Source organism: Scyliorhinus canicula, chromosome 5 (assembly GCF_902713615.1).
Source record: "Scyliorhinus canicula chromosome 5, sScyCan1.1, whole genome shotgun sequence".
NCBI lineage: Eukaryota > Metazoa > Chordata > Chondrichthyes > Carcharhiniformes > Scyliorhinidae > Scyliorhinus > Scyliorhinus canicula.
Genome location: NC_052150.1, coordinates 182,571,833 through 182,585,462, shown reverse-complemented (window position 1 = coordinate 182,585,462; position 13,630 = coordinate 182,571,833). Strand labels below are relative to the sequence as shown.

General features: G+C 44.9%; 1 protein-coding gene across 1 annotated transcript in view; it reads right to left on the bottom strand.

The window, feature by feature from the left end:
* Nucleotides 1–13,630, bottom strand: part of rab18a (RAB18A, member RAS oncogene family) — a 62,575-nt gene that overhangs the window by 9,508 nt on the left and 39,437 nt on the right. The window contains exons 4-5 of the mRNA XM_038798203.1: nt 1,643–1,715; nt 1,315–1,433 (exon numbers count right to left, since the gene is read on the bottom strand). Coding sequence (XP_038654131.1) covers nt 1,315–1,433; nt 1,643–1,715 — 192 coding nt within the window. The remainder of the gene's footprint in view (nt 1–1,314; nt 1,434–1,642; nt 1,716–13,630) is intronic.

Here is a 13,630-nt window from a genome sequence, read left to right as displayed (position 1 = left end):
CCCCCCCCCCATCTATAGTCCCGATGGTCCTTTGCCCACCTCAGAACCTGTTTCTCACCTTGGTACCTGCTACGATGACCGCCCGTGGTGGTTCTCCAGATCGTGACTTCTGCCGTAGCACCTGATTTTCCCAGTCCACATATGGTGGGGATGGCAATCCCCCCTCAACCATCATCCCAATCATCTTGGACACACAGTCTGTAGGACCTGGGCCCTCCAGCAGCCCAACGATTCTTAAATTTTTCCATCGGGAGTGGTTTTCCAGATCGTCTACCTTGGCCTTGAACGCTTTATGCCCTTCAACCAGCAACTCCATCTGCACCTCCAGGGAAACAATCCAGTCACTCAGGTTTCAGTGCCACCTCCATACCTTTCTATTTTATCTTCTGATCCGTCTTCTCAAAGGCCGCACAGATGGAGGCTAGAGCTCCTTCCATCGCCTTCTCGCGGTCCTCAAAGAGTACCTGCCGCTGCTTCTTGAATTCATTGCTAAGAAGCATCTTGCCCGCCCACCGAGAGGCGCAGCAGGAGCCTCTGCCATTTTCTCCACCATCAAGGCTTGAGGGACATCTGAGTCCGACAAAGATTCCTTGCCATCTGCTGCCTTGTATTATACTTGTTGGGTATTACTTTTATGTGGGGACCTTATCCCAAAAAGGCCAAAATAAAGGTACTGTGGAGCCACCGTTTGTGCGACTGCTCACCACAAAGCCGCCATCTGACGTTATTAAAAATATTTTCAATGAGTGTAGAATTCAAAAAGTACAGAATAGCAGGATACTGCTACTCTAGTTTCAAATATTAATTACTGACAAACTGACCTGTTGGACAAGAAATTATATAAAGTTTGATTCAGCATCATTGTAAAGAAACTTTAAAATGCTGTATAAACACAAATACATAAAGTTCTCAACTGCATCGATCATCCAATCACCAGGTTAGTTTAGGCTATGGTAAATCTCAGTATGTTTTTCTCTATATTGAACGAACTCTATATTGTACATTGCTCCACCTACTGGCTTAGCCTTGCAGCACACTGGTAAAAGCATGATTTGGATCGGCGTGCCGAACAGACAGAATTAAATTGAAACTATTTCAGACCCGATTTAAACATAAATACTCTATTGCTATTGCCACTGCCTAAAAATATTGAGGGTTGAGAACAGGCAAAATGAGAAACAAATCCAACTCTACCTCTAGAAAGCGTATTGCAACACGTTTACTTATAAGCAATATTTTGGAGAGGCTCAACATTATGTGTTATAGATTAAAAACAAAAGATAATTCAACAGACATCTAAATTACATCACTTACTTTATCAATTTTGTTTCCAACTAACATTTTCACAATATCATTCCTTGTGCAATACGTCTCCAGCTCACTCAGCCAATTTTCTAATTTTACAAAGGTCTCTCTTCTGGTCACGTCATACACTGAAAAAGAAGTGTTTCCAAATGTATAAATGCAGATAGCTTAACCTTGCCGTCAAAGTAATATTAAAGTAGATTCAAATAGGACTGTATAGATTTTGGTATTTGATGGCTAGTCACTTTACGGGTAGAAATGTTATATCGCTAAGAAATTGTAATGCAATACTTCATTGTGTTCACGCAATCAAAAAAAGGTTTTACAATAATTTTACCTAGTATAACACCTTGTGCCCCTCGATAGTAACTGGGGGTCAAGGTCCTGAACCGTTCCTGGCCAGCAGTATCCTGAAATCAAAGAACAATGACATATTGAGAGGCAGTTTGGGGGGGGGGGGGGGGGGGGGGGGGGGGGGGGGGTGTAATCTTCATATTTCACCCACAAAACTGAATTTGTATGAAATGATTGCTGTCAACAATGAACTAGAAATATAGTAAGTAAATACTTCTGAAATCATACATTTTAAAATTGCAGATCCAAATTAAGACAGCAGGTAGATCACAGATTAACAGAACAGTGCTGGTAGTTAGAATTATTCATTACTGGGAAATTTATCAGAGATAGAAAATCAGTCTTGCTCACTTAATTTTTAAAAGAAAATCAAAATAGGCTTCATAATCTGATTTTGACTTGGACGAATTATTTGTCATGCTTGAACAGCTGTTCTCTATTCATCACCTTCGACATTCACTCTCTTCACAGAAGCACAGTAGCAGCAGTGTGTGCCATCTACAAGACGCACTGCAGCAAATCACCAAAGTTTTTGACAGCACCTTCCAAAACGCGTGATGCTCCGATTTGAAGACTAAGTGCTGATGCCGGCATGGGAACAGTGGCGTTTTATGCCCGAAAAAATGTCGCAAAAGCTGCACTGATCATCCGTCTTGTGGGGGCTAGCAGGCATGGAGCATAAAGCCCGTGGCTTTACATGCGGATACAGCCAGAGAATTGCCAGATCCGTGGCTGCGCATGTGCATGGTGGTGGCCTGCAGCGACTGTGCCATGCAACATGGCGCCGGCTGTATGTGCACCTGGCCTGCCAAATACTACCCCCCAGTAATCAGCCTCGCCACCCCCCGGAACATCCCCCACCAGTTCCCCCAGACCCTGCCAAAGAGCCCCTGCCCACGGAATGGCTCCCCGCTCCCACCCCGACTTGTGACGCCGCTGGATTCAATCCACAGTCGCCGCGCAGAGTTCATGGAAAAAAAAAAGTGTTCCATGCCATCGGGAACTCAGCCCACTGGGGGTGAAGCATCGGGGGAGGGCCTCAGGTGACGCCCTGAGGCCGTCCAGACGGCGTGCAGCATACTCCCAGAGTACGCCGTTTGAGGGGGCGGAGCATTGCAGAAGTGACTCCGCCCCTGATTTTGGCAAAAACGGGGATTCTCGTGATTTCGGCGTCAGAACCGGAGAATTCCATCCTATGTCTATGTCTAATGCATTAGTCATGCAAAATCATTTAAGAATTGTGTTGAAATGGGAAATTATGCTGCATTCAGTGGCATGGTCTAAAATGGAGAAAAATGACAACAGTTATGATGTGGAAAGTTCTGGCCAGTAACATTATATTAAGTACTAAAGTGTGCCTATGCCTCATCAACTGTGAAGTCCAATTTATCATAGATAAAATCCAATGGTGTAAAGTCCAGTAGATTCCACTTGCTATGACTATGACAGCATGAGGATTCCAGCTTGCCAAATGCCAGAGGAGCACCAAATCCCATAATTTGGCTATAAGCGCCCCCCTATGGCTAAATATAGCAGTAGCCAAAGTCTTCAGATTTTTTGGATAACAACCTTGAGCATTCTTAAAACGATTCCTGAAGATTAAAAGTGCCCAAATAGCCAGTAGCATAATTCTAAACATGCCAGACTCTAATGCCAGAATGATCTTATAAAATGAGTTGCATTGGTAAGAAGACAATTTTAAAAAAATGATCTCATGGAATGCCAAAGAGATTAATTGCAGTGAACGATCCAAGATTTTGTCTAAATCACCCAGAATGAAATGTGAAGTTATGCTAGTCCAAGAATTTTACTTGAAGGATAACAGAAGCAATTAAATTAAGGATGGGTAGGACAGGTTTTCTGACTCCCTTAGTTCGGTGTGCAAAAGAGACCTGATAGTAATCCATATGTAACATAACTGGTTCCAGAGCACAAAAAGATTTATAAACAATATGACATTCTTAGTAGCAGGGAAATCATTACAGCTAAGCTAATACATATGGTCCTAATTCTAAACAGTCCTCTCAACCATAGAATTGAAGTCGGCAACTCCATCCAGATTTTGCAACATTCATAGAATGCATGAATATTTGTGCAAATAGAAGGGCTAACACCACCCAATATGGTAGCCCTATGGCTCTGAAAGAGGACTTTCTTTTATGATATATTTGCAGCTTCCCTGATGAATTTAAAAATCAAATCTATTCAAGTGCCTATTATCAACAACAGTTCAAAAGTCAAAGAATAATAAAGCACAGGAACAGGCCCTTTCCTTTGGCCCTCCAGGCCTGTACCGGTCATGCTACTACCTTTGGTCAAAACCCTCAGCACTTCGAGTGCCATATCCTTGTATACCCATTCTATCCACGTATTTCTCAAGATGCCTTTTGAATACCGTTATGTATCTGCTTCCACAACCTCCCCTGGCAGCACGTTCCAGGCACTCACCACCCTCTGTGTAAAAATAAAATCTGCCTCGCATATCTCCTCTAAACTTTGCCCCATGGGCCTTAAACCTATGCCCCTAGTGGCTGACCCCTCCACCCTGGAAAAGATTGCCTGCCCATCCACTCTATCCATGCCCCTCAATCTTATAGACCTCACCCTCCCTCATTCCAATTAAAACAGTCAGAGTCTATTCAGCCTCTCCGCATAGCTAACACCCTCCATACCACGCAACATCCTGGTAAATCTCCTCTGCATCTTGTCCAAAGCTTCCACATCCTTCTGGTAGCGTGGCGACCAGAATTGTGCGCAATACTCCAAGTGCGGCCTTAGCAAGGTTCTATACAATTGTAGCATGACTTGGCAGTTTTTATTCTCGATGCCCCATCCAATAAAGGCAAGCATTCCGTATGCTTTCTTGCCTACCTTGTCCACTCGTGTCACCCCTTTCAAAGATCTGTGGATCTGTATGCCAGATCACTGTGACTTTCTATATTCCCAAGAGGTTTGCCACCTACTGTACATTTCCCCTCGATGTTAGACCTACCAAAATGTATTACTTCACTTGTCTGGATTAAAAGGCATTTACCATTTCTCTGCCCAAGTCTCCAACTTATCTATGACCTGCTGTATCCTCTGACAATCCTCAACACTATCTGGCACTCCTCCATTGGTGTCATCTGCAAACTTACTAATCAGATAGCTACATTTTCCTCCAAACCCGTTTATGTATACTACAGAGGCCCCAGCACCGATCCCTATGGAACACCACTAGCACCGATCCCTATGGAACACCACTAGTCACAACCTTCCATTCAGAAAAACACCCTTCGACTGCTACCCTCTGCCTTCTGTGACCGAGCCAGTTCTGTACCCATCTTGTTACCTCACCTCTGATCCCGTGTGACTTCACCTTTTGTACCAGTCTGCCATGAGGCACCTTGTCAAAGGCTTTACTGAAGTCCATGTAAACAACATCCACCACCCCCACCCTCCCCATATCAATCATCTTTGTCACCTCCTCAAAAAAGACGATCAAGTTAGTACGACCACCCCTTCATCGCTGATGAAATGCTGTTTCAAAATGGGTATAAATCCTGACCCTGAGAATTCTCTCCAATAATTTACCTACTACCGACGCAAGGCTCACCGGCCAACAGTTTCTAGTATGATCCCTGCTATTTTTCTTAAACAGTGGTACCACATTAGCTATTCTCCAGTCCTCTGGGATCACACTTGTAGCCAATGAGGATACAAACATGTCAGTCAAGGCCCAAGCGATTTCCTCCCTGCTTCCCTCAGTTTACTGGGGTAAATCCCATCTGGCCCAGGAGACTTATCTACGTTAATGTATTTTAAAATACCCAATATCTCCTTTTTGATGTCAACATGACCCAGACTATCTACACATGCTACCCAAGAATCATCTTCCACAAAGTCCTTTTCTTTGGTGAACACTGATGCAAAGTACTTCACCTATTTCCTCTGGCTCAACACAGACTCTCTCCCTCTCTTCCTCCCCCCCCCCCCCCCCCCCACTGTCCTGGTCCAATACTTTCCCTGGCCTCCCTCCTGCTTTTTAGATAGGAATAAAGAACTTTGGGATTCACCTTAATTCACTTACCAAAAACTTTTCATTACTCCTCCTCCCCCTCCTAATTTCCCGCCCAAGTACCTTCCTACTTTCTTTATAGTCCTCAAGGGTTTCAACTGTCCCCACTTAACAGACCTCTGCAAACCAAAGATTTAATAAGCGCTGATTTCGACACAAGTTAATTAGTTCAATCGTCTCTTCTGGATGTTGTCTTAGTTGAAACAAATCAGATTTATTTGGATGATTCAAATTGTAGGGAATTTTCTCAATATATCTTACCTTGGCAAGCATGTTGTTGTATTTTAGATTAATATTACACCATTCGTGAAGTGACCTACCATTTTAGCTTTCACACACAGTTGAAAGACCTGCTGGTATCACTGAGCACCTCCACTGAAAATCAGCAGACCTGCATCCAGGCCTGTGCTGGATCCTATTCAGGAGGCACCCCAGAGCACTGGGAGTTAAATGTTGGATTTGCAATAATTTTCCCTGCTCAGGTATCACTCATTTGGCACAATGAACAGATAAAGATGGTAATCGGTTAGCATTCATTGGATCTAATTACTAACGTCAGCAGGATTCCCAGCTCAATACATGTTTTAAAATCAACAGGGGCCGAGAAAGAATTTAATTGTGGATTTATATTCTCAAACCTCCATTTGAGGTGACTGTAGGAGACGAGCCAAAATAAAAAATGTAGCCACTTTGTATTGACTTTGTATTTAAAGATTTTCTTCCACTCACTTACATTCATTAACAACCTCCCTTTCACCAAAGCATCGTTTAATTAACTAAATTTTGCTTGTGCAGGAGCACTGCTGTTCATTGCACATAGAACATAGAACGATACAGCGCAGTACAGGCCCTTCGGCCCTCGATGTTGCACCGACATGGAAAAAATCTAAAGGCCATCTAACCTACACTATGCCCTTATCATCCATATGCTTATCCAATAAATTTTTAAATGCCCTCAATGTTGGCGAGTTCACTACTGTTGCAGGTAGGGCATTCCACGGCCTCACCACTCTTTGCGTAAAAAACCCACCTCTGACCTCTGTCCTATATCTATTACCCCTCAATTTAAGGCTATGTCCCCTCGTGCTAGCCACCTCCATCCGCGGGAGAAGGCTCTCGCTGTCCACCCTATCTAACCCTCTGATCATTTTGTATGCCTCTATTAAGTCACCTCTTAACCTTCTTCTCTCTAACGAAAACAACCTCAAGTCCATCAGCCTTTCCTCATAAGATTTTCCCTCCATACCAGGCAACATCCTGGTAAATCTCCTCTGCACCGTTCCAAAGCTTCCACGTCCTTCCTATAATGAGGCGACCAGAACTGTACGCAATACTCCAAATGCGGCCGTACTAGAGTTTTGTACAACTGCAACATGACCTCATGGCTCCGGAACTCAATCCCTCTACCAATAAAGGCCAACACACCATAGGCCTTCTTCACAACCCTATCAACCTGGGTGGCAACTTTCAGGGATCTATGTACATGGACACCGAGATCCCTCTGCTCATCCACACTACCAAGAATTTTACCATTAGCCAAATATTCCGCATTTCTGTTATTCTTTCCAAAGTGAATCACCTCACACTTCTCCACATTAAACTCCATTTGCCACCTCTCAGCCCAGCTCTGCAGCTTATCTATGTCCCTCTGTAACCTGCAACATCCTTCCGCACTGTCTACAACTCCACCGACTTTAGTGTCGTCTGCAAATTTACTCACCCATCCTTCTGCGCCCTCCTCTAGGTCATTTATAAAAATGACAAACAGCAACGGCCCCAGAACAGATCCTTGTGGTACGCCACTCGTAACTGAACTCCATTCTGAACATTTCCCATCAACTACCACTCTCTGTCTTCTTTCAACTAGCCAATTTCTGATCCACATCTCTAAATCACCCTCAATCCCCAGCCTCCGTATTTTCTGCAATAGACGACCGTGGGGAACCTTATCAAACGCTTTACTGAAATCCATATACACCACATCAACTGCTCTACCCTCGTCTACCTGTTCAGTCACCTTCTCAAAGAACTCGATAAGGTTTGTGAGGCATGACCTACCCTTCACAAAACCATGCTGACTGTCCCTAATCATATTATTCCTATCTAGATGATTATAAATCGTATCTTTTATAATCCTCTCCAAGACTTTACCCACCACAGACGTTAGGCTCACCGGCCTATAGTTACCGGGGTTATCTCTACTCCCCTTCTTGAACAAAGGGACCACATTTGCTATCCTCCAGTCCTCTGGCACTATTCCTGTAGCCAATGATGACCTAAAAATCAAAGCCAAAGGCTCAGCAATCTCTTCCCTGGCTTCCCAGAGAATCCTAGGATAAATCCCATCCGGCCCCGGGGACTTATCTATTTTCACCTTGTCCAGAATTGCCAACACTTCTTCCCTACGCACCTCAATGCCATCTATTCTAATAGCCTGGGTCTCAGCATTCTCCTCCACAATATTATCTTTTTCTTGAGTGAATACTGACGAAAAGTATTCATTTAGTATCTCGCTTATCTCCTCAGCCTCCACACACAACTTCCCACCACTGTCCTTGACTGGCCCTACTCTTACCCTAGTCATTCTTTTATTCCTGACATACCTATAGAAAGCTTTTGGGTTTTCCTTGATCCTACCTGCCAAAGACTTCTCATGTCCCCTCCTTGCTCGTCTCAGCTCTCTCTTTAGATCCTTCCTCGCTTCCTTGTAACTATCAAGCGCCCCAACTGAAACTTCATGCCTCATCTTCACATAGGCCTCCTTCTTCCTCTTAACAAGAGATTCCACTTCTTTGGTAAACCACGGTTCCCTCGCTCGACCCCTTCCTCCCTGCCTGACTGGTACGTACTTATCAAGAACATGCAATAGCTGTTCCTTGAACAAGCTCCACATATCCAGTGTGCCCAACCCTTGCAGCCTACTTCTCCAACCAACACATCCTAAGTCATGTCTAATGGCATCATAATTGCCCTTCCCCCAGCTATAACTCTTGCCCTGCGGGGTATACTTATCCCTTTCCATCACTAACGTAAAGGTCACCGAATTGTGGTCACTGTTTCCAAAGTGCTCACCTACCTCCAGATCTAACACCTGGCCTGGTTCATTACCCAAAACCAAATCCAATGTGGCCTCGCCTCTTGTTGGCCTGTCAACATATTGTGTCAGGAAACCCTCCTGCACACATTGTACAAAGAATGACCCATCTAATGTACTTGAACTATATCTTTTCCAGTCAATATTTGGAAAGTTAAAGTCTCCCATAACAACTACCCTGTTACTTTCGCTCTTTTCCAGAATCATCTTCGCCATCCTTTCCTCTACATCCCTAGAACTATTAGGTGGCCTATAGAAAACTCCCAACAGGGTGACCTCTCCTTTCCTGTTTCTAACCTCAGCCCATACTACCTCAGAAGAAGAGTCCCCATCTAGCATCCTTTCCGCCACTGTAATACTGTCCTTGACTAGCAGCGCCACACCTCCCCCTCTTTTGCCCCCTTCTCTGAACTTACTAAAACACCTAAACCCCGGAACCTGCAACAACCATTCCTGTCCCTGCTCTATCCATGTCTCTGAAATGGCCACAACATCGAAGTCCCAGGTACCAACCCATGCTGCCAGTTCCCCTACCTTATTTCGTATACTCCTGGCATTGAAGTAGACACACTTCAAACCACCTACCTGAACACTAGCACCCTCCTGCGAAGTCAAATCTGTGCTCCTGACCTCTATACTCTCAATCTCCCGTACCCTAAAACTACAATCCAGGTTCCCATGCCCCTGCTGAATTAGTTTAAACCCCCCCAAAGAGCACTAACAAATCTCCCCCCCAGGATATTGGTGCCCCTCAGGTTCAGATGTAGACCATCCTGTCTATAGAGGTCCCACCTTCCCCAGAAAGAGCCCCAGTTATCCAGAAATCTGAATCCCTCCCGCCTGCACCATCCCTGTAGCCACGTGTTTAATTGCTCTCTCTCCCTATTCCTCATCTCACTATCACGTGGCACGGGCAACAACCCAGAGATAACAACTCTGTTTGTTCTCGCTCTGAGCTTCCATCCTAGCTCCCTAAAGGCCTGCCTGACATCCTTGTCCCCTTTCCTACCTATGTCGTTAGTGCCAATGTGGACTACGACTTGGGGCTGCTCCCCCTCCCCCTTAAGGACCCGGAAAACACGATCCGAGACATCACGTACCCTTGCACCTGGGAGGCAACATACCAAACGTGAGTCTCTCTCGCTCCCACAAAATCTCCTATCTGTGCCCCTGACTATTGAGTCCCCAATTACTAATGTTCTACTCCTTTCCCCCCTTCCCTTCTGAGCAACAGGGACAGACTCCGTGCCAGAGGCCCGTACCCCATGGCTTACCCCTGGTAAGTCGTCCCCCCCACAAGTATCCAAAACGGTATACTTGTTACTCAGGGGAACGACCGCAGGGGGTCCCTGCACTGACTGCTTCTTCCCAGTCCCTCTTACAGTTACCCATCTATCTCCAGTCTTTGGTGTAACTATTTCCCTGAAGCTCCTATCTATGACCCCCTCTGCCTCCCGAATGATCCGAAGTTCATCCAGCTCAAGCTCCAGGTCCCTAACACGGTTTTTGAGGAGCTGGAGTTGGGTGCACTTCCCACAGATGAAATCAGCAGGGACACTGACGGCGTCCCTCACCTCAAACATTCTGCAGGAGGAGCATTGTACTGCCTTCCCTGACATCACCTCTAGATTTAAAAAATAACAAGAAAAAGAAAAAGAAAGGAAGAGCTTACCTGATATTACCTCAAACCCTGCTCCCGCTCAAAGGTAAGCAAATTTAAAGGCACTCACTCACCTTCACGACAGGCCCCTGCTCCCGCTTCCCAACCACCGTGGGGTGGGGGGGGTTGGTTAGAGGAGGAGGTAGGATGGGAAACACTCACGAAGTGTTTCGGGTTTAACTGTCACTTGCCAACAGCCTCTCCACAAACATGTTGTACAATTCAAAGTGGTCTATAAGATGAAAAACTTTCCTCATAATGGTTGGCACAGTTAGCTCCTTTGTGCTCTTCATAAACATAAAAGGGAAGTAAAAAAAATATAGACATGCTAATGGCAAGTTAATCAAGAAGGGTTGGACTACTAAGAAATGAATAAACCAGCTACAATGTAGACTGATGGAATAGGAGTGAAATAAATAATTTGCCTCTGATTTGCAGATGGAATGAATATTAAAAATGAAACTACCCAAACTCAAGGTAGACAAACCATCAGGTCCTAATAGTTTATAAACAAATTGACTGGAACAATCACAAACCTTAAAGAGTTGATAAATACGTGAGCCACCAGCTGGCAGGATGACCCCCCTCCCAACGCCCCACCGCAATTTACTTCTTAGTATTCTAAATTTAACACCATTTAGAACTATAGCCCAATCTGCTTCAAGATAGTCTGCATTCTCAAAGAGTAACGTTATTTAAGGATCAAAGCAATTTATTTGGTGCTTAGCCATGATACTGCATAAAATAGGACTACGTTTGCACCAATATATTTGCTACCTGAGCCACTTTTCTGAAACATATTCTAGTGCTTGCTCCTCATATTATTTAATATTTCTCTTTTAAAAAAAATCTCAGGACCTTGGCATCACCTGTAAAACCAGCATTTATTCCAGCCCCTCGATCCCCCCCCCCCTCCTCCCCACCCCCCAAATCCCCGTGGGGTGGTGTTAGTGAGCTTTTGTTTTTGAGGAGCTGCAGTCAGTCAATGTGGTCATCATGCAATGCTGTTATGTGAGTTTCTAGCAATAACTGAGGAAAGATCATACATGCTCACAGTAAAACAACGTTCTATTTCTGACCAGATGATGAGAGGAAGGACATTGATGAAGCAGCTGAAGTAGGTTGGGCCGAGATCACAGTCTTGAGGAACTCCTGCAGCAAGGTCTGGGCTTCCAACACCGATTGCCAGGCAGGATTTCAGCCACTTCAGAGTTTTCGCCAGATCCTCTCAAACTTGTTTTACTAGGACTCCTTGATATTCTATTTATTTTAATACAAGGAATTTGACGAACAAGTTGAGGGCACAAATTAAGACATGGAGGGGGGGGGGGGGGGGGAGGGGGGGGAGAAGGGGAATATGATATCTCTGCTGTCATTGAGACATAGTTGACATAAGGGCAGAATTGGCAACTCAATATTTCAGGATATAGGATCTTCAGGCGAGAAGGGGGTAGTGTCGTAATTTTAGGGAATCAATTACAGCAGTAAGGAGGGCAATATCTTAGAAGGCTCTTCAAATGAAGCTGTATGGGTAGAACATAAAAACCAAAAGCAATTGCAGGGAGTGTTCAATAGGCCCCGCAACAGTCCGGGAAAAATAGAAGAGTTGATATGTAGGCAAACTTCAGAGAAGTGTAAAAGCAATAGGGTAGAGGCTTCAATGAAGTTACTGTGAAAAGCTTCTAGTCACCACATTCCGGCGCCTGTTCGGGGAGGCCGGTACTGGAATTGGACCTGTGCTGCTGGCCTTGCTCTGCGTTACAAGCCAGCTGTTTAGCCCATTGTGCTAAACCATCCCCTGCATCCAGGGGGACCTTTTAAACCAGTATGTAGAAGCTCCTAAAATAGAGGGGGCGGTCCTGGGCTTAATTTTAGGTAACAAAGCCAGGCAAGTGGATTAAGTATCAGTGAATTATAGAATCCCTACCATGCAGAAGGAGGCCATTCAGCCCAGCACCTACCCCCTACCGAGGCCCAACCCACACCCCATCCCTGTAACCCCATCTAGGGGTAATCTACCTAATCTGCCATCTTTGGACTGTGGGAGGAAACCAGAGCACCTGGAGGAAACCCATGCAGACATGGGAAAAATGTGCAAACTCCAAATAGTCATCCGAGGTCAGGATCAGACCAGGATCCCTGACACTGAGGCAGCAATGCTAACTACTGTGCCACTGTTCCGCCCACAGTGGGCAAGCATTTTGCTGAAATCAAAGTTCTAAATTGAGGGAAGGCTGATTTTAATAAGATCGGCTATGATTTGGCCAGAGTGGACTGGAGCTAACACGTTTAGGTAAATCTGTGACAGAACAGTGGGATGCATTAGAGAAGGAAATAGGGAGAGTACAGGGGCAACTTGTTCCAATCAAGAAAAAGGGTGGGACCAACAAATCCAGTGAACCCTGGCTATCAAGGGATAAACAACATTGGATAAGGAGAAAAGGGGCGGCTTATGGCAGCTAGAGCGCACAAAACAACAGAAGCCCAAGAGGCATATAGACCGCATAAGAGGGAACTTAAAGATGAAATTAGGAGAGCAAAAAGGATGAAAGGATACTGGCAGGTAAAATAAAGGATCCTATGTTGCTTTACAAGTACATTAAGGGTAAAAGGAGAAAGGAAAACTAAGGAAAGAGTAGGTCGCATTAAGGACAACTGTGGGAATTTGTGTGTGGAGCCAGAGGACCTAGGTAGAATTCTTGTTTACTTGTGAAATGGCCAGTGTGGGTACAGAAATCAGGGAGGAGTGTGATAAAATTAAAGCAATTAACAGAGAGATGGTTATGAGTGGGCTCCAGGGCCAGATAAAATGTATCCCTTGCTAATTGAGACAAGGGAGGAAATAGCAGGGGCACTGGCAATAATGATCAATTCCTCTCTGACCACAGGAGAGGTAGCGGCGGACTGGAGGATAGCCAATGTGGTACCATTATTCAAGTTGGGAGGAAGGGATAAACCAAGAAACTATATGCCAGTCAGTCTATCTATTGGAAGCAATTCTGAGACACAGAATTAGTTGCATTTGGAAAGGCGGGATTAATCAAGAACAGCCGGCATGGTTTTGTTAAGGGGTGGTCATGTCTGACTAACTTTGGAAGAGGTAGCATGTGTGTAGATGAGGGCAATGCATTTGACAGGAAGACTTTTGATAAGGTTCCAT